The 19,416-nt window shown below is 40.7% G+C and overlaps 1 protein-coding gene across 1 annotated transcript; it reads left to right on the forward strand.

Annotated features, from left to right (window-relative positions):
- Positions 1-27: 27 nt before the first annotated feature.
- Positions 28-15,348, forward strand: PNLIP (pancreatic lipase). Its single transcript, XM_037132880.2, has 12 exons — positions 28-73; positions 1,231-1,385; positions 1,950-2,072; positions 3,981-4,115; positions 5,035-5,146; positions 6,338-6,457; positions 6,572-6,691; positions 7,476-7,594; positions 9,914-10,046; positions 11,112-11,220; positions 11,795-11,959; positions 15,236-15,348. The coding sequence occupies exons 1-12, from the start codon at positions 28-30 to the stop codon at positions 15,297-15,299; spliced, it is 1,401 nt and encodes a 466-aa protein (XP_036988775.2). The 3' UTR covers positions 15,300-15,348.
- The last annotated feature ends 4,068 nt before the right edge of the window (positions 15,349-19,416 follow it).

Genomic DNA, 19,416 nt, shown 5'->3' on the forward strand with positions numbered 1-19,416 from the left:
TTCGCTCATATTTTTTACTTTGTTTAGATGCTTCGGATCTGGGCACTTACCCTGCTGCTGGGAACAGTAGTCGGTAAGTAAGCATTTTTTCATGGTGCTCAGTAGTTTCAGGAAAAGCTGTGATGGCTGAGTTCACGGCACAGGGAGGGCAAGGATCAGAGCAAGAAACATGCATGAACGAGAATATGAGCACTCGGAGTGAAGTGGCCAGATAAAAGCTAAGACGCCCCATTAAATTTGAATTTCAGATAAACAGCATGATCATTTTCTCTTAAAAAATATTCGGTACTTATCTAATACTCTAACTTGTATTTTTATTTGCTAAATTTGGCAACCCTAGCTTGGCATCATGTGGGGTTTGAGCCCTGCTTCCACCAGTCACAGATAGGCTCCCCTGAGCAAGACTCTTAACCTCTCTGTACTTCACCACCGTCATCTGTGAAATGGGCATACATGACCACTCCTCTCATAGGATCCTTGTGAGACTTGGGTAACCTGACTCACGTCAATCACCCTGCCCAGCCCCTGGCACATCATAAGATTTTGAGGATGCAGCCCCCACAACAGCCACTACTCCTACTGTTAATCTAGACCTTGTCCTCCTCGACATCCCTCCCTTCATATTGTCCTTTTATGGGTAATATGGAAGGCTTGAGTTGAGTCAGACCATGGATTATCTGCTTGATTATTTGCGAGCAGCTTCTTCATCACGGGAATCCAGGATGCCCCTTTAACAGAGTTCAGACAGAGCCTTAAACACGCAGTCATTTGGAGATATAAAGCTTCAGCCTTTGAATGAAATGAGCTCCCCACCCAGAGCCCAAAGCCAGAAGATGGCTATAAGGAGTTGAAAGCCTCGCCTCCCCTATGAAGGCTTGGGAACACAAGATTTCTTCTTTCATGAGCACCAGTGGCCCAAGAAAGACACCTGGGTTGAGAGGCTCAGTGGGACCCCACACAGGATGAGGGACCCCACATGGGACCCCACACAGAGATGAGGGGAGTGAGGCAGACCTACATGGTAGCAATGGGGAGCTGCAGTCTGTCTTTAGCGAGGACATTGTCTATCGGTGCTGTTCTGTGAATGTGTAGAAAGGAAGAAGTGTTGGGGTGAGGAGGAAGAAAATATGCCACAAAATATAATTTAACTCATATTTTGCCAGAGATACCATAAAAAAGAGCCTTCTGGTTAAAGTAATATCTCTAAAAAACCTTTGGGGGTGATTGCAGGAAAGGAAGTCTGCTTCCAGAGACTTGGCTGCTTCAGTGATGATTCCCCATGGGCAGGAATTGTGCAGAGACCCCTCAAAATTTTGCCCTGGAGCCCCAAAAAGGTCAACACCCGCTTCCTCCTGTACACCAATGAGAATCCAGACACCTTTCAAGTAAGAGCACTCGTTGTTTTCAGAACTCAGTCCATCTGTTTTATGTGATAATAATACTGAATTTTTGGTCTTCTAAAGACAATAGGTCAGTGAAATTTATATCTTTGTAGACTTTTAGGGCTGTGAGCTTGAATATTATTTTATGTAACTTTGTTTATTATAAGGGGTTCTTTGTTTTGATATTGTTCTTATCTCACATCTATGGTACCATTTAATAAATCATTTAGATATGGATATATATACAATCAATATTTTATATAATATTTCAACATGTTTTGTGTATATAAAATACACACACACATAAGCCCTCCCACTGGGTGGAGATGAGACCCCCGCCACCAATGTCATAGCAGACATTGTCCCAAGTTGGATAACTGCAAAAATGTTGTGGCATCTGGAGAGCAGTGACTTGAGGGTGGTTGCTGATAGCTTGGCTAAAATGGGAGAACCCTTCCTCCCAAACCCTTTCTTCCCGAACCCGGGCTGTCTTCTCCTACCACCCTCTCCACGTACAGCTGGAATCTACCAGAAACCTGATGTTAAGCACTTTTCTTCCCCACATAGGAAATTTCCGCAAATGCATCAGCTATCGAGGCCTCCAATTTCAGAACAGATAGAAAAACCCGCTTCATTATTCATGGATTCATAGACAGCGGCGAAGGAAGCTGGCTGTCCGATATGTGCAAGGTGAGACGTGGTCCTCTCTTAGGGGAAGACTGTTTCTGGAGTGATCAGGCCCCAGCCAATCAGGACAGACGCTGGCCACGGAGGCAGTGGAGGAGCTTCCAATCCTGCTGGGTGGGGCTCCCAGGGTTGATCCAGGAGGTGGCAGGGGTGGAGAGGGCCTGGCACTTACAGGAGAAAAAAGTTGGCAGGCATTTGGTGGCTTTGGGTAATAGTTATTCAATAAAGAATACAGAGATATTTCAGAATTTAGCAACACACCTTGTTGTACTGATAAACGTGAGTTGCATTTTCAAGAACTTTAAATTTTTTCAATAGGCTTTCATGTCTATATGAAGAGTTAATATAATTCATTTTGCCCAAAAGAATGATTTCCCTTTGATTTTTCCTTGCTATTCAGCAATCTCCTAAGGTAACGATAGCTAGGAAATCTGTGTAGGTTTTCATTTCCGATTCTGTTGTTTCTGCAGAAGTAGTGATGCTATTTTTTTTCTTTAAATTTGCCTTTGGCTATGTGGCCTGTGATAATGAAGAATTAAAAAAAAACAGGAAAATCAAATAGAACAAAATTGGCTAATAACTGCCAGGTAACTCACTGCTCAAGGAACATTATCATTGATTCATTTATTCATCAAGCTTCTGTGGCCTGTCATTTCTTCAGAGGTCTCAAGAGAAAAGACACTGAGGTCATTATAACACTGTTTCCTTTCAGACCTGTCTATGACACAGGACAAAGGTTGGCTGGAGGCAACTCCAGAGAGATTCTGCTGATCCTGCAGACAGCCAAAAATGAGCGGGCCAATTCACTTCCCAAGTTTAGAAATAATCAGAAAAACTATAACTTATTTTCTAAAATAACTTACACTTGATGATTGTTTGGGGGCAGGAATAAATTACTATACAAAGGTAAAGAAAAAATCAGTGATTCTCATCTCAGTAGAAATGTAGATATGTGTGCACAATTGATTTCCGACATCTCAGAAGCAGATGTGTTTTTCTTGCATTTGATTTGGCTTTGATCACATTGTTGCACTCCAATGGAGAAAAGTGAATTAAATTCCGAGGTTAAAAGTCCTAGATTCTAGTCTGACTCTAACCATGATTGTAGCAAATTGTTTCCCCTTTTTGAACTTTTCTATCACTAAAATGAAAGAGCCAGAGATGTTTTCTAAGGCTGCTTCATTCTTCTCCAATTCTTCTCAGAAAAATAGTGAGAATATATATAAATACACACTCATACAAAATTCCTGTCAGATCTAATATTCAGGAAACCACCATGAATCCCTATCAAACAAAGATTCCAGTGGCTATTTCATAGATGATGCTTTTATGTTAAATAGCTCTTCAGTAATATACAATAAAACGTGTTTGTCTAAAACCTTTGTAAGTTTTCCCATTACGGAAAAGGTTACTCATTTACCTTCAATATATTTATTTTAGGAGTTCCCAACATAGTCTTTGATTCTGACATTTATTTATTCATTCAATAAATATTTATTTAGCACCTACTATGTGCCGGGAACTGTTCACACCACTGAGGGTACCACAGTGAACAAGACAGGCAATGTCCTGGAGTGAACTCTAGTAAGAGACGACGTTATGACGTTGTGAAGCTCTAATGAGACACCCCGCTGCGCCACATTCTGTATGTTTTTCCATGAAACGGGTGTCCGTGTAACTGTTGCATAGAAATCCAAGAATGCAGTTCCCATTATGGCCAAAATATCCAGTTTGGAGTCACTTTAAACTTTAAAAGGGAATCCATATCCATAACAGACTAGAAGTTTGTTTGTTTCTTTAGGGTCAAAAGTAAGCATGATATTGTAAATGCCAGTTCTCCAATGTAGTAATTGGAAATTAATAAGGATTAATTCTGAACCATTTACCTATTTATGGTGTTTCTTCTGCCAGAACATGTTCCAGGTGGAAAGTGTAAACTGCATTTGTGTGGATTGGAAAGGTGGTTCCCGCGCGGAGTATACCCAGGCCTCACAGAACATCCGCATCGTGGGGGCAGAAGTGGCTTATTTTGTCGAAGTCCTGCAGGTAACTTTTATATGTCAAATCTCATGCACTCTGCTTTCTGGATTTTCTTCCAAAGACAACAGCAACAACAAAAATACTGTGATTTGATGTCCCCTTTGTTGGAAAAAAATTCCAAAAAAAAAATCTAGATTTGGGCTTCAACAATACGCCCATGAAGACCAATAGACTAGTTTTTCTTAACATGGCATTATTCAAACAACCAGGTAGATTATCTCTACTGAATTTTCCCAGTATTTCCTTTAATTTTACCAGTTATTAAACCAAACTGACACGATAATGTCAACCTTAAGGTTAAACTAGCTTTTTTGTTTTTGATTTTTTTAATTTTTTAAAGATGTTATTTATTTATTTCTAGAAGGAGGAGAAGGGAGGGAGAAAAAGAAGAAGAGAAACGTCAATTGGTTGCTTCCTATACTTGCCCCAACCTGGGACCAGGCCTGCAGCCCAGGCATGTTCCCTGACTGGGAATCGAACCAGCAACCTTTCGCTTTGTGAGATGATTCCCAACCAACTGAGCTACACCAGTCAGGGCTGTTTTTAATTTTTTAAGAGAAGCACAATGATAACAAGTTAACCTGATCTATCAACTAAAAACAAACAAAATACTAAACTTCATAGTGCCTAAATAATTGCTTTCAATATTATTTTCTAATCCAAATACTTGCTTTACTACCTCTAGGTAACAATTACTCATATCCATCAAAGGGTCTCTCTACATAATAAATTAACAAAATAAAGACCTATTTCTGCCAGTTTAAATCTTAAACCATCATTGTTTTCTATGATAACTGAAAAAATTTGAAAAATTCCTTTGAGGGGAGGAGTATGTCTTCCTAAAACCTAAGTGTTCAGAGGCCCCCCTCCATGTCCATGGTTTCTGTGTGTGAAACCATTGTGACAAAGTCTTTCTTCCCAACAGACAGCCTTTAATTACTCGCTCTCCAATGTCCACATCATTGGCCACAGCCTGGGTTCTCACGTTGCTGGGGAGGCGGGAAGGAGGACCAATGGGACCGTTGGACGGATCACAGGTTGGTCAAAATGGTAAAAGCTACAAAATTAGACCACGTGTAGCCCATGCGGTGTCTGAAAGGACAGGAATTCGGGGCAGCCTGCTGTTTACCCTTGGAGACCTACGTTTTCACGTTTTCTGAATTGGGCGCCGCGGTGGGAAATCGGTGTGGGCTGGGGCCACGTGAATGTCTTATTGATACCAGTCTTGGGCCCACAGAGCTCTGCTGAGTGTATGAATATTGCATGTGACTAGGATGGGAACTGAAAACATCTAGAGGTCGTATTCACATCTATTTTCCCTTTTTCAAGCATTCACAAAGGACAAGTTTTGTGAATAAGATAAACAGCACAAATAATAGAGTAAATAATAAATAGAATTAAACCAAAAAAGCCCCCAAATGTTTGATTAATTCTATTCTGCCTCAATAGCAATTGAGAATTAGCCCCATTTTTACCAACCATAACCCAGAAGAGTTGAGTGGAGGTCAGGCGGGTGGTCGGTCAGGTGGCCTTGGGCTGTCAGCTCTGCATGATGAAGTAGATAAAATATATTATTTTACAAATCTCAGACTACTTACATTGGATCAACCTGGATGCTTGGGTCCTAAAATGCCCCTGTGAGTTTATAAGAGAGACTTTGCTACCCTCCCTCCGAGAGGTAACTCAGAAAACAACTGCTTTCCTCTTCTATCCTCCAGCTCTGATTTTCTTTTTAATACTTTGGATAAGTTGGTTACAGTTGGATTGGTGGAGGCATCTAGAATGTCTATCATTAATTTGCTGGAGAGAGCATTCTTTCCCACAGTCCGTAAATGTTTATGAGCACCAAGACAGCCAGGCGCTATTCGAAGCCATGCAAGCCAAGGTCCTTGCTCTCGTGGGAAGTTAGAATATAGTGAGCACTCTTTTAGCCTGAACAGCTTTTTAAAGTTCTGTGTCTCCCAGAGTCTGGCTCCCTCCTTGCAACTGCTGCTAGTAATTGGGATTGTCTCAGTGGGATTGTCATAAATCAAGCAGAATTCCATGACTGGAGGACAAGTCCCTTTAATGCAAATCATGAATTAAGTACAAATTTCCCTTCCAAACGTGGTAAGGTTGGGAAGAACCAGCTCAACTCTTCCATGTCTAACTCACGATGACTGTCATAAAGACAAATGAATGTGCAGGCTCGCTGAGAGATATTGACACAATGCATCTTGTCACTTTAGGGTTGGACCCAGCTGAACCTTGCTTTGAAGGGACACCTGAATTAGTCCGACTGGATGCCAGCGATGCCCAGTTTGTGGATGTAATTCACACAGATGCTGCCCCCATAATCCCCAACATGGGTGAGTTTCTCAATTCATTCTCCTGGAATGTTTTGTGAGTCTATTCATTCAAGTATTTTAGAGGGCTCTTAGTCTATATTAATGTCATCTTTCCCATATTTTAAAATTCTTCAGGGTTTGGAACAAGCCAGATTTCAGGACACCTGGATTTCTTTCCAAATGGAGGAATACACATGCCCGGGTGCCGGAAAAACATTCTCTCTGAGCTCGTGGACGTACAGGGGATCTGGGAAGGTGAAACCAGCCTGTGCAGAGATTTTTTCTTGGGGGAAAGTTTGTGTGTTGTTTTTGCTAAACTTTGAATATTTTGGTATTGTGCAGGTCTCACATTCTCTATAACAAAGCACTTTTAAAAATATATATTTTATTTATTTTTAGAGAGAGGGAAAGGGAAGGAGAAAGAGTTAGAGAAACATTAAGGTGTGGTTGCCTCTCACATCGCCCCCACTGGGGATCTGGCCTGCAACCCAGGCATGTGGCCTGACTGGGAATTGATCTGGCGACCCTTTGCTTCCCAGGCTTGTGCTCAATCCACTGAGCTACACCAGCCAGGGCACAAAGTGCTTTTTCATTGTGTCCACAAGATATGGGCTTTTCACTGGGGGAAGCAGGCATAAAGAGACTGTAAGAAAGAAAGTGTATTTGCAGTGCAAAGATCAAATTCAGGGAATGCATTATTAAGGTGATAGTTGCATCTGTATGAACCAATCTTTTCCTTCTGGAGTTACTCAGAACTTTTTTTGAAGTTCCATTTCAAGAAAGAGCTATTTTTATATTTCAAAAGAAAAATGCTCTTTTCCATTAGCTATGGCATCACTCTTATCATCTTAAACAGTACTTAACTTCTAATTTCATCAGGAATAATAAATACAGTTTATAAATGATTTTGTCCTTTGACTTTCATGAGTTCACACTAATTAGAGAAACCCATTCAACAACTTAACTTTAACCTGATCATGACATTAACCTGGAAAAATCAAAATCTCTCACTGATGGGGAATCATGCCTGTTTTCAAAGGCACCTGTAACTTTTTTGCCTGTAACCACCTGAGAAGCTTCAAGTATTACACTGATTCCATCCTCCACCCCGAAGGCTTTGCTGGATTCCCCTGCGCCTCGTACGATGCTTTCACTGAGGTAAGGATACTCCACCTGGCACCTAAAGAATTTGGTGACCATCGTCTCTCAGGGCTCGGGCGGGTCACTGCCCATGCCATTCAAGCAGTGGGCGGGGCTGTATGATTCCTACATCTGTATACGTTTGGTCATACAGATTTATTTTAAGAGTGATAAGATAATGGAGAATTTCCAAGAAATGGGCTTGTCTACTGAAATGCTTCACATCTGTCTTGTTCTCTTGCTTCTGCATATGTCAGGTAAAAGTTCCATCTCGTTTTGGAAATAATTCTAAGTTAAGAAATAATCTATGGAAATCTGAGCTGTGGCTACAGGACACTAATGTATGTGGAACCCTTGTCTTAAATGCTGACCTTATAAAACTATATAATAACAGGCATGTGGTTATTTCTCTGTAATCTCACACTTGCCAAGATTTTTTTCCAAGTTTTCATCTTGCTTGGTATTTTCTAGAGAGCTAGGTAAAGATTTTTATTTTTTTTTCAAGATTTTATTTATTTTAGAGAGATGGGGAAGGGAGGGAGAAATAGAGGGGGTGAAACATCAACGTGTGGTTGCCTCTAGCACACCCCATACTGGGGATATGGTCTGCAACCCAGGTGTGTGCCTTGACTGGGGATCAAACCAGCAATGCTTTGGTTCACAGGCCTGCGCTCAGTCCACTGAGCTATACCAGCTAGGGCTAAGTAAAGATTTTTAAATGTGATCTTGAATATGACATATCCATTTCCTGTTTATTTTTAATTCCTTTTCCTTAAACCATGTTTTTTTTCAAATGAAAATGTATAGTCTGTGTCATCTAAGGAGTAAAATTTCAAGTAACGTGCCAGGTGAAGTCATAATTACCGAGGACATACACCTTAGTGATGAAGACAGAGAATATGAATCGGGGTTTCACCATTAAAATACTGAATGATTTGGGGCAAAATACTTAACTTCCCTAAAGCAATTTCTTCATTTCTAGATGTAAATAATAACGGTAGACTTCATAGATTTGGCAGGAGGATTTAATGAGAGGACATGTTAATTGCTTAGCCCAGAACCTAAAGTATAATAATTAGCATTCAATAGCTGTGAGCTATTATGTGTGTGTTTGGGGAAGGTGTGTTATATATTTTATTCCCAGTACAGCTTGTATATATAACCAGAATACCCCCTTTCTTTAGTCTAACTTTATTTTTCTCTTTTTCCCAATAGCTCTCCCAATTCTCTAGGTGATAGGGAAAACAAACAAACAGAGAAGCTTTAGGTTATATTCAGTTCAAACTTAATCTGACTCAATAATGCAAACAGTCCTTTTAGGAGATGCTCAGACACTTTTATGAGAAAAATTCTCCATCTGGCAGATTTCTCAGCCTCCTTTCCAGGCTGGCATTGGACCAGGAGATCACAGTGGTGGCCGGCCTGTGTCCAGCAGAGGGAGAACGTGGGGGCCTGCCCTACTGACGGGCCATGGCAAATGTCTGCTGATGAATTCTGGCTCAGGCAATGCTCTCAGAGAGCTATGGGCATTCTTCCCGGCTGGCTCTGTCTCTCTTTAGCTTCTGTTAGATGCAGTCCTGCCTCTCAACCCAGCCCCCAGCTGGTTCATTGATCCAGGAGTGATGCGGTCTTGCCCTTCCCAGTGGAAATGGCTATGTTCGCCCTTCCCACTCTGTTCCTCCTTTCCCCTCTCTTCTTCCCACACTTCCTGTATGATATCCATCTTTTCTAGACCCAGCCTTAGGGCTAAACCTTAGCAACCATCTGGGGCATTTTCTCTCCACATTGAGAGAATTCTGAGATCTGAAGTTTTTAGACTTTGATATGCTCAATGGGAGCTAAAGAAATGAGAAGAACCTGACTTTTGAGCCCATCATCCTCCTGGGTCCTATTTCGAGATCAACAGCTGATTATCACTTAGTGTTCTGTGTCTTGCACTTTCTGAAATAAATTCTAACCACCTGCAGGCAGAGAGATGTGTAGGGCAACTGGAGCAAAAGAGGAAAGATTTGAATATGTGTGTGTGTGTGTGTGTGTGTGTGTATGCATATATATGTATTTATATATTCTCTTTTTGTGTGATTTTTGTAACATTTTTGTTAGTATTGTGTTATTTAACAGTGAATAATCGTTCACTGATTATTTACCATTGATTCATCATTGTAAAATAATGAGATGCATTTTCAACCTTCACAGAGACACTGTTAAGCCCTCTTTTACCATCAAGACAGAACTGGCTTCAGACTATCTGAGTTGTAACAACACATAAAGAAAGAGATGATGCACTCTTATAAGAAACAGCGTCATCATTATTTGTCACCTGTTTATTTTCCCTAGAACGAGTGCTTCCCCTGTCCCAGTGAAGGCTGCCCGCAGATGGGTCACTATGCTGACAGATTTCCTGGGAAAACAAGGGCAGTAGGACAGATATTCTACCTGAACACCGGTGAAGCCGCTGGCAGTTTTTCCCGTAAGTCTCTATTTGATTGGCTTTTTAATTCTGAATGCTATGGATTTTATCATGCCCAGTAAAAATGTGTGAAATTCCTTTTCTGTACAAAACCTTTTTAAACACCCCATCCCAATGTGGAAAAATACCCATATGCTGTGCTCAGCTAATTTGGATGTTACGGCAGGGTTTAGGGACTGAATTATAAATAAAATAAAAATAAGTCTCTTCATATTTGATTCTCGTGCTGAATTCAGGAGGCTTCTTCTACTCCAGCTTCTTCATATTCAGTCAAAAGTTTCAGTGAGCAAAATTCTGGAGTTTCATACAAACAGAAAAGTCACCCAGGAGAGAAATGGCAGAGGATGTGGGAATGGAAAGGCATTGAAAGATTCGAGGGATATTTCAGATTGCAGACTCTGTGGGTGCTGGGAATTAGGGGGTGCGTGGATGGTGGAACAGGACTGACTCCACATCTCTGTTCCAGCTAATAGAGGAAGGAAACTGTTTGGGAGTCAATGAGTCAGTTGCATTGCAAAAACTAAAGCGAAATTTTATCCTCCCCCTCAATAACCCACGCTAGCTCAATATGGCAAAAACCAAAACCAAAACCAAAACCAAAACTGGCAGTTTACTATTGACTGGTACCATAAATTGGTTACCATGAATTAGTACATTTCCAAAGGCAATGGAAAGTTCAGTGGTCACACTTTTAAATAAATGCGTACTATTTAGACAAAGACGAGCGTACTTGAAAATGTGATGATCTGTGAAAGTGAAGTGAATTGATCAAAATGTCACAGTCTACTTTTTTCTACTTACATTTTAACATAAAGTTCTTTTAACATTTAAGAATAAACTGTTAGGTTAAAAAATTGAAAGCAAAATAGATTGCATTTTCACTTGTCTTCCCCTAATGTCTGTCCTCTGAATATTGAGAAAAGAGGAATGTCTGTGACTATTAGAACTACCAATCCAGGTGATAAATTATTCAGAATTCAGCAGTAGTGGACTTCCAGGTAGCCTGCCTTCAGTATCTTCTCTGCAAACTGACATTCTGCAAACCCTCCCCGACCTCTCACACAGGTTGGAGGTATAAGGTGTCTATTACTCTGTCTGGAAAGAAGGTTAGAGGACATGCACTAGTTTCTTTGTCTGGAGATCAAGGAAACTCTAAGCAGTATGAAGTTTTCAGGTGAGTAAAATATAACTCTAAGCCTCTTCAGTGTTGGGATACCCCACACATTCAATGTATATTGTGGACATAAGAGTTTATTCATTGCTATCTGAGCATATGGTACCACCACCTATCATCAAAAAGAACAGATTATTTCACCCTTGCACCTTAATACATTTCAGGATTTTGCTTCTAATTTTTCTTTCTGCTACTTCCTGAGAAATCCCTGATGTTTACTTTGATGAGTGGCATCTGATTTATCATCAATAAATAATTATTCTGTCCAAAACAACTGGGAAAAGATGATATATATGATGTCATCATTTATTAAATATTGGGAAGATTATGACTAAAACATGTTTGAAGTCTTATTAAAGCAAGGATGACTTTAAAGCAGTATGAGTTATTAATGGCAGACAAACTAGCGCTGAGTTAGCATACATGTCTGCACTTATTTAATACATTACAATGACAAATGTACTACTAATCATCGACTTAAAGATGCATTGTAAGCTGGTTTTAGAAACATATATATTTATATGTATATATACATATGTTCATGTGTGTTTTTATTAACTTTTCAACTCCCAAGTGGCGTTCTCAAACCAGACAGTATTCATTCCAATGACATTGACTCAGATGTGGATGTTGGAGATTTGCAGGAGGTTAAATTTCTTTGGTATAACAATATGATCAACCCAACTCTACCCAAAGTGGGAGCATCCCAGATCACAGTGGAAAGAAACGATGGAAAAGTGTAAGTAATGAAACTCCAAAGAGATTTGACATGTTGAATCACATTTATAGTTCCAGCCCCACTGAAAGTTGCCTTTAGGTAAAATCTCCTACAACGTTCTCCCACATCCCACCCACAGGTACGTCCTCATACCTTCTATCTCTTTAGGAGAAAATGCAGAACTTTAGGAACACCTCTGTGATAGATTTGTATGTAGATAAGTGCTACATTATCTAATACAAGCGGTGATAGACTGGGACTCTGGTTTCATGATCTCAGGCGCAAAGAATGATTTCATTTAGCAGCTGTGTCTTTTGCTGTGTGCATACTTAATATGTGCACCTTCTCTCAATGTCCTGGGTTCACCAAATTGCCACTAAAATTATGAGGAAAACATCTTATCAGGAAGTTCAAATAGACTATTCTGGATCATTGGCTTTCTTAGTGAAGACAAAGGTCAAACTTTGGTTCCAACCAAGACTAAAGTGTGTGTGAGCCAAAGATATTTGCCATGGTGAACCACCAGAAAAAGTGTGCTGCTGCTTGTGAGAACTATAACAGAACCAATATGAGCCCGGTGTTCTGAATATAAAGCCAAATTCTGATGCATAGTGCTATCTATGCTTCTTTTGTCATCATTCAGTCGTTCTGTCCCCATAAAGGCCCGAGAAGGGACTTTTGCTTCTGGCAAAGAGGGAGTAACACTGATTGAACTTACAGTCCCAATAAAAAAAAACTGAAATTCAAACCAAAAGTACATAAAATAACAGTTTCTAGACACTGAACATTAGGCAACTAAGGAAAGTGATCCCTGAAAAACAAGAAACAGATAAGGTAGAGCCTTGAAGTTGTTCCAGCTCACTGCCAGGAGAGTGTTTTCAAGATGTCACACAAGGAGGGAGATTTCAGAGAGTCCAGTGGACTCCCTGAGTTAAGGAGACAGAGCTAAGAACCCAGAAAACCCAAGGCAACTAGATTTCAGAGGACTGAGTACCAGAGAGAAAAGAGCTACAGAGAGAATCTCAGAAACCTAGAAAGTTCCCTTGACTATTTAGCAGAGCACTGATGGGTGAGGAAACTAACCAAGGCCAGTGAAATACCGATCTGAAAGTGCCCAGTAATCTTAAGAGATGAACGAGAACCTGTTTCCACTAACCAAGCTGGAAAAGGTCACAAGTCAAGAAACATTGAATAGAATATTTAGGAAGAGCTTCCCCCAGCTGCAGGAAATAATTAGCCTAGATTGACCAAGACCTGGAAGTTTTCAAATTGTTTCCAAATAACTGAATTGCTTAAATGGAGCTTAAGAAAATTTATAGAAATACAGAAGTACCTAGCAGCAAACAGGCTAAAACCTACACATTATGACATTAAATAAGTTTCTCAGGTATACAAAAAAAATCAGGACACTACAACCTTTGATGAAGATAGTAATCAATCACTGGAAACCAAACCAGAACTGATACAAATATTATAATAGCAGACACAAACATTAAAACAGTTATTAAACTTGTATTCCATTTGTTCAGAAGGTTGTTAGAGGTATGGCATATGTGAAAGAAGACCCAAGTTGAATTTCTAGAACTATAATATTTGACATTAAAAAAACAGGGTGGGGTAAAACTAGGTTTACAGTCGTATGTAAAACACAGTTTATCCTTGTATGTTATTTATTAATCATTGTATTATTTTTCTATACAAACAACTGTAAACCTACTCCCCCCCTACACTAGATACAATTAACAGCAGATTAGACATTACAGAAGAAAGATTTGTAAACTTGAAGGCATAATAGAAACTATCCAAAATAGATATGCAGAGAACAAGATTTTTAAAATGGGAAGAGCATCAATGAACATTGAAATAACTTCAAAAAGTATATTATAGCTCTTATTGAAGACCCTAAAGGAGGAAACAAAATATGTTTGAAGAAATAATGGCTCCAAAATTTTCAAACTTGGCAAAAACTATAAACCAACTAATCTGATATAACGAGAAAAGAGAAGAAAACTAACCAACACACATCAAAATCAAATTGCTCAAAGCTAGTTATAAAGAGAAAATCTTGAAAGCAGCCAGAGAAAAAATACACATTACATACAGAGAAATAAGAACAATAATTACACCAAATTTCTCATCAGAAATAATGCAAGTGAGAAGACAGTGAAATAGCATTCTTAAAGTACTAAAAGAAAAAAACTGTTAACTTAGAATTCTATACCAAAAATATATATTTCAAAATGAAAATGAAATAAAGACTTTTCATATATTCCAAAGCTGAAAGAATTTATCACCAGCAGGTGTCTACATAATGAGAAATGTTAAAGAAAGATCTTCAGGGAAAGGGAAATTATACTAGTTGAAAATAATCTGCAAAAAGAACTAATCGACTTTTTAAAAAGTACAGGAGGTCATTAAATACTATTACTTAAGTCTTTAAAAATAACTGACTAATTTAAGATGATGGCAGTGTTTGGAAAAGTTATAATACATGTATGTGTAGATTTTATGATAACAGAACCATAAAGGGTAGGAGAGAGAAATGGAAATATCCCATCGTAATGATTTTATACCAAATGTGAGTTAATATATTACTTGAAGGTAAAATGCGATAAATTAAAAATACATGGTATAAATTCTAAAGCATCTACTAAAATAATATAATAAAAACTCTAGCTAATAAGCTCACAAAGGAGATAAAATGATTCTTTAAAAAATAAGGTATAAAAAGAGGAAAAAAAGACAAGGATATAGATGACAAATAGCAAGATAATAGGCTTAAACCTAACCATATTAATAATTGTATTAAATAAAAATGGTCTGACTATAACAATTAAAAGAAAGAGATTAAAATTGGATTCTTTAAAAAAATCAGTAATTAATTCTATGCTGCTTATGTGAGATGTACTTTAAATATAAAAACACAAATATATTAAAAGTGAAAGGAGAGAAAAAGATATAATATTAGGGATTAAGGAAATTCAAATTCAAACCACAATGCAATACCATCATCACCTTATTTAAACAGCGAAAATTTAAAAAATTGCCAAGTGTATAGCAGGTGCTTTTAGAATGTGACAAAGGAGTCTTCCCTGTCCCTTGAGGTTCCCACTGACACCTTCTCTCTCTACCATCTCCATGGCCGTGAACCAGCATTGGCAGGCAGAGCCTAGTCTGGCCGGAGGAAGCAAGGTCTGGGGCACAGGGTGCGCTTCCTGCTCAGACGGAGGGGAGAGCAGAGCCTGGCCTTGGGCGGCCACAGGAGCTGACTTGCCGTTCGTTGTCTTCTCTCCGCAGGTACAACTTCTGCAGCCAGTCAACTGTGAGGAAGAATGTGCTGCTCACCCTCAGCCCGTGTTAGGAGCCTGCTCACATGTGACCCCTGGATCCGATTGCTAATAAAACCTATTGGTGAAGCAAAAACATTTCTTTCTTTGTCATCATTAGTCCATTTTTCCAATGAAGCCTTTGTATGCAGTGACTAAAATCCAAAATTTGGGCTGAATCTGAAGAACCGCAGATGACTTGAATTTTGCTACATATTATGCGGCATTGAGCTTAGGGATATCGTTTATTTGATGCTGGCTGGCAGCATGTCCATGACTACTATCACTGATGTCAGTCTGACTACTTAAGGCCGATGTCCAGGTCCAAAACAACCCTTTCTTGGTGGGCACACGTGGGAAGTACCCACCTTTGCTACCTGTTCCTCTCCCTGCTCCTACTCAGGAGAGATGAGACATAAATAAGGAGGTGAGGACAGGGCATTTCTGATGCTTTCTAACTGCCCCCAGTGGGGCTCCGTCGCACCCCCCTCCTCTCTGCAGCCTCATAGATTTTTCTAACACACAAATCAAAGATCCTCACAAAGGTTGCCATGATGGAACCCACATTCCTCGGGGAGCCTTGGGAGGGCCCTCTTGGGCCAGTTTTCACTAGGACTCCACCCATACCTCTCACCGCATCTCTTCTGCAAGTCTCCATTCTGGCACCACCTCCTAAAAGGGCCTTGACCCCAGATGCCACGGGACCTTTGTGCAAACTCTTCCTTTCCCAAGTATGTTTCTTCCCCTGTCTTCCTATCTATTTAACTCCTACTGATTAACTTCCTGTCTGTGTAGACATCGCTTCTTCCAGGGAGACGTTCTTCACCTCTGTTGCCCACACCCCCTAAGACTGGAACAGAGGCCACCCCACTACATTCCCACTGTATCCAGGACCTCCTCCCCCTCAGTGCTTCTCTCTCAATATCATAGTTCCTTGCTTACTTGCCTGTATATCCCATGTGTAAATTCCTTAAGGAGTTTGCATGTTGTATGTGCCCGGTTCAATGGAATGCAGATGAGTGCCTAGGCTGTGGGAAGGGTTCAGAAAACAGCTTTCTCAGAACAAACACTTCTTTGGAATTCAGGGACTCTGAGAACCTAGCCTGAACCAACTCTACTCTTCCCCCTGAATTTATAAGATGTTTCTCTATCTTCCTTGGCTGGTGTAGCCCAGTGGATTGAGCATGAGCCTGCAAACCAAAGGGTCACTGTTTGATTCCCAGTCAGGACATATGCCTGGGTTGTGGGCCAGATCACTGATGGGGGGACACACGAGAGACAACCACACATTGATGTTTCTATTCCTCTTTTTCTTGCTCCCTACCCCTCTCTCTAAAAATAAACAAACAAAATCTTTTTTTTAAATGGCAAGCTATCTGAACATTCTGAACTTGAAATTGAAGGAGGAAACACAGACAGAGCTGATTGGCTGGAGGAAAGCAGTGATTCTGCTCCATCTGGTTGTGCAGATAGGGTGGATAATAGCTAGAGACCTCAGCTTTATCTTTGTGACCTTCAAAGAGTTATACATTTTGAAGACAGGAGAGCTGTCTGGTGAAAATGAAATCATAGTTTCAAAAGAGATCCACGGATTTGTATGAAAATGAATCCTGCCTTAAGTTTCTGAAGCTGAGCAAGATACAAGTTCATTCAGCATATTTTCATTGTTATTGTTTGAAAGCCTCATCTAGAAATCTTTCCATCTGGAGTGAAATGGATTCATCGGTCTAGGAGGCTCTAAAGGAGATACAGTTTAGAGCCCAGTCTTGCTAGGGGCTTAGTCTAGTTGTATCCCCCAGGGCACTTAACAGGAGCCAGTGTAGTAAAGTATAGTGCATATTGGCAAAACGTGGGTGTTAGGAAAGAAGACATGCTTAACAGATGTGGTGTGCCCAAGAATGGTGGCAGTGAGCGCAATGCCAACTGCTCTTTCTGAAACCCAGGGCTGGCTGAGCTCTTCTGTATTAGTTAGTTACCACTGCAGGACAAACCATCACCAAACGCAGTGGCATTAAACAGAAAGCACATTTTAGTAATCTCTGGGTCAGTTGGGTGCTTCTGCTCTCGGCTGGGTTCACTCATGTGTCTGTGGTCAGGGCACGTGGTCTCAGCAGTGGTGTCCCACATACTTGGGGGTCAACTGGCTTTGAGCTGGTCCAAGTGGTTACTCCTAATGTAGTTAATGACCAAATTGAGTCACACATCCACCCAAAAGGATGGGGAAATAGGCTTCAATTGTCGATGAAAGGAGCTGCAAGATCCCATTGCAGAGAGCACAGATGTCTGGTGGGAGTGTGAAGAACTGTGACCACTTTCCCAATTTCTCCATCACCATCTCTAGCCTGTTTCTTCCTCCTAGGAAAGCCTGGGACTGAGGAAGAAACAGCTCAGGTGTCGGAAGGGTTTTCACAGGGACGGGTCAGGTCAGGCTCCAGTCTTTGGCCTGCTACTGCCTTTTCCTCACTGTTCCCATCAGCAGTGAGGATACCTTCTTCGTTCACTCACTCCTGACTTTCTCCATGACAGTGTGTTTCTTGTCAAACAGTTAATGCCAGTGAATGAAGGGTTGCTTCTTCTTGTCTTAACACAACACAACAGCCCTGGCTGGTGTGGCTCAGTGGATTGAGCACAGGCCTGTGAACCAAGGGTCACCTGTCTGATTCCCAGTCAGGGCACATGCCTGGGTTGCAAGCCAGGTCCCTGGTAAGGAACACATGAGGGGCAACCACACACTGATGTTTCTCTCCCTCTTTTTCTCCTTCCCTTCCCCACTCTCTAAAAATAAATAAATAGAATCTTAAAAGACAAAACAACACAACAGTCCTGATCAGATATGCTGATCAGAAAATCCAGTCTCCACAGTCATCATTCACTCTTTTATTAATAGAAGAAAATGTATTAAATTTATTAGGGTGACATTGGTTAATAAAATTACATAGATTGCAAGTGTAGATTACTATAGCACCTCATCTGCATAGTGCATTTTGTGTTCACCACCCAAAGTCAAGTCTCCTTCTGTAGCCATGTATTTGGCCTCCTTTACCCTGTTCTACCTCCCCCCCACCCCCCTTTCCCTCTGGTAGCCGCCATACTGTTGTTTGTGTCTACAACTTTTTGTTTATCTTGTTTGTTCATTTATTGCTTGCAGTTTTATATCCCACATATAAGTGAAATCATATGGTTCTTGACTTTTTCCATCTGACTTATTTCGCTTAGCATGATATCCTCAATATCATTCATTCTTGATAAATCATGCAAATCACCTCTTATTTCAAAGTGTGATACAAATGATGCTTTTAAAGAAATGCGTTCCCCACCAGCACTGAGCCACCAACTCTGCACTTCAGTATGAATTAAGCAGAGCTGGCCGACTTGGAAGTGCTGTTTTCTTACCATAGAGCCGCATACCTCTTGCAGTGGTCGCCCAGCCCACAACTTAGGCTCCATGTTTGGAGGCAGAGGGGTGGGTCCCCTCAGGCTAGTCTGCCCAAGAGGAGCCACTCCCCATTGCTACTAATAAAGGGTCAGCGCCCAACCTAACCAGGCCAATCACCTGGTAATTAAAAATTCTGAGCTGAGATGCACACAGCCAGGGGTCCCTGCAGCAGAATCAGGTCCAAGGCAGAAGGCATCTGAGGATGACTGCAGTCTCCAGGGTGGTCCCATTTCTTGGGCTTCCCCGGGTCTCGTGGTTCAACAATTTCATAGATTCCATGAGATGCCCCAATATTCTTTCAATAAATCTTTGCTTTTTAAAAATGTAGCTAATTAACCAGAAGTATTTTCTGTTGCTTACAACCAATAGAACCATAACATTTCTCCAAAAACTTACCTGTTGAGAGCGAATGTCTGTACTTGCCTATTGTGTCAGGGAATGAGGAAAACAGCCTCAGGCACAGAAACACGTTAAAGGTACAGAGCTCTTGTCTGTGAAACTCAGCTTCAGGGATTTGTCCCACAGACACACCACACATGTGTAAAGGGACCCATGTATAAGAATATTCACTGAGGCGTTGTTTTCGATAGTAAAATGTTGAAACCAAATGTTTGTCAGTGGAGGACACAACAGCTCTGGTCACCTTTAGGTGTCTTCTGCCTCTGACACCCCAGGTGGGGAATTTCCCTCCCGGTGGGCATGGAGCCCACAGATGA

The sequence above is a fragment of the Artibeus jamaicensis genome, unplaced genomic scaffold (assembly GCF_021234435.1).
Source record: "Artibeus jamaicensis isolate MK-2021 breed Jamaican fruit bat unplaced genomic scaffold, CSHL_Jam_final contig_490, whole genome shotgun sequence".
In the NCBI taxonomy this organism is placed as follows: Eukaryota; Metazoa; Chordata; class Mammalia; order Chiroptera; family Phyllostomidae; genus Artibeus; species Artibeus jamaicensis.

Excerpts from the sequence above, each read along its gene's own strand:
- PNLIP (XM_037132880.2), top strand. The coding sequence starts at position 28 with ATGCTTCGGATCTGGGCACTTACCCTGCTGCTGGGAACAGTAGTCG. Across the intron at positions 2,073-3,980 it reads GGCTGTCCGATATGTGCAAG|AACATGTTCCAGGTGGAAAG; the intron begins GTGAGACGTGGT and ends TTCTTCTGCCAG. Across the intron at positions 11,221-11,794 it reads AAGCAGTATGAAGTTTTCAG|TGGCGTTCTCAAACCAGACA; the intron begins GTGAGTAAAATA and ends TCAACTCCCAAG.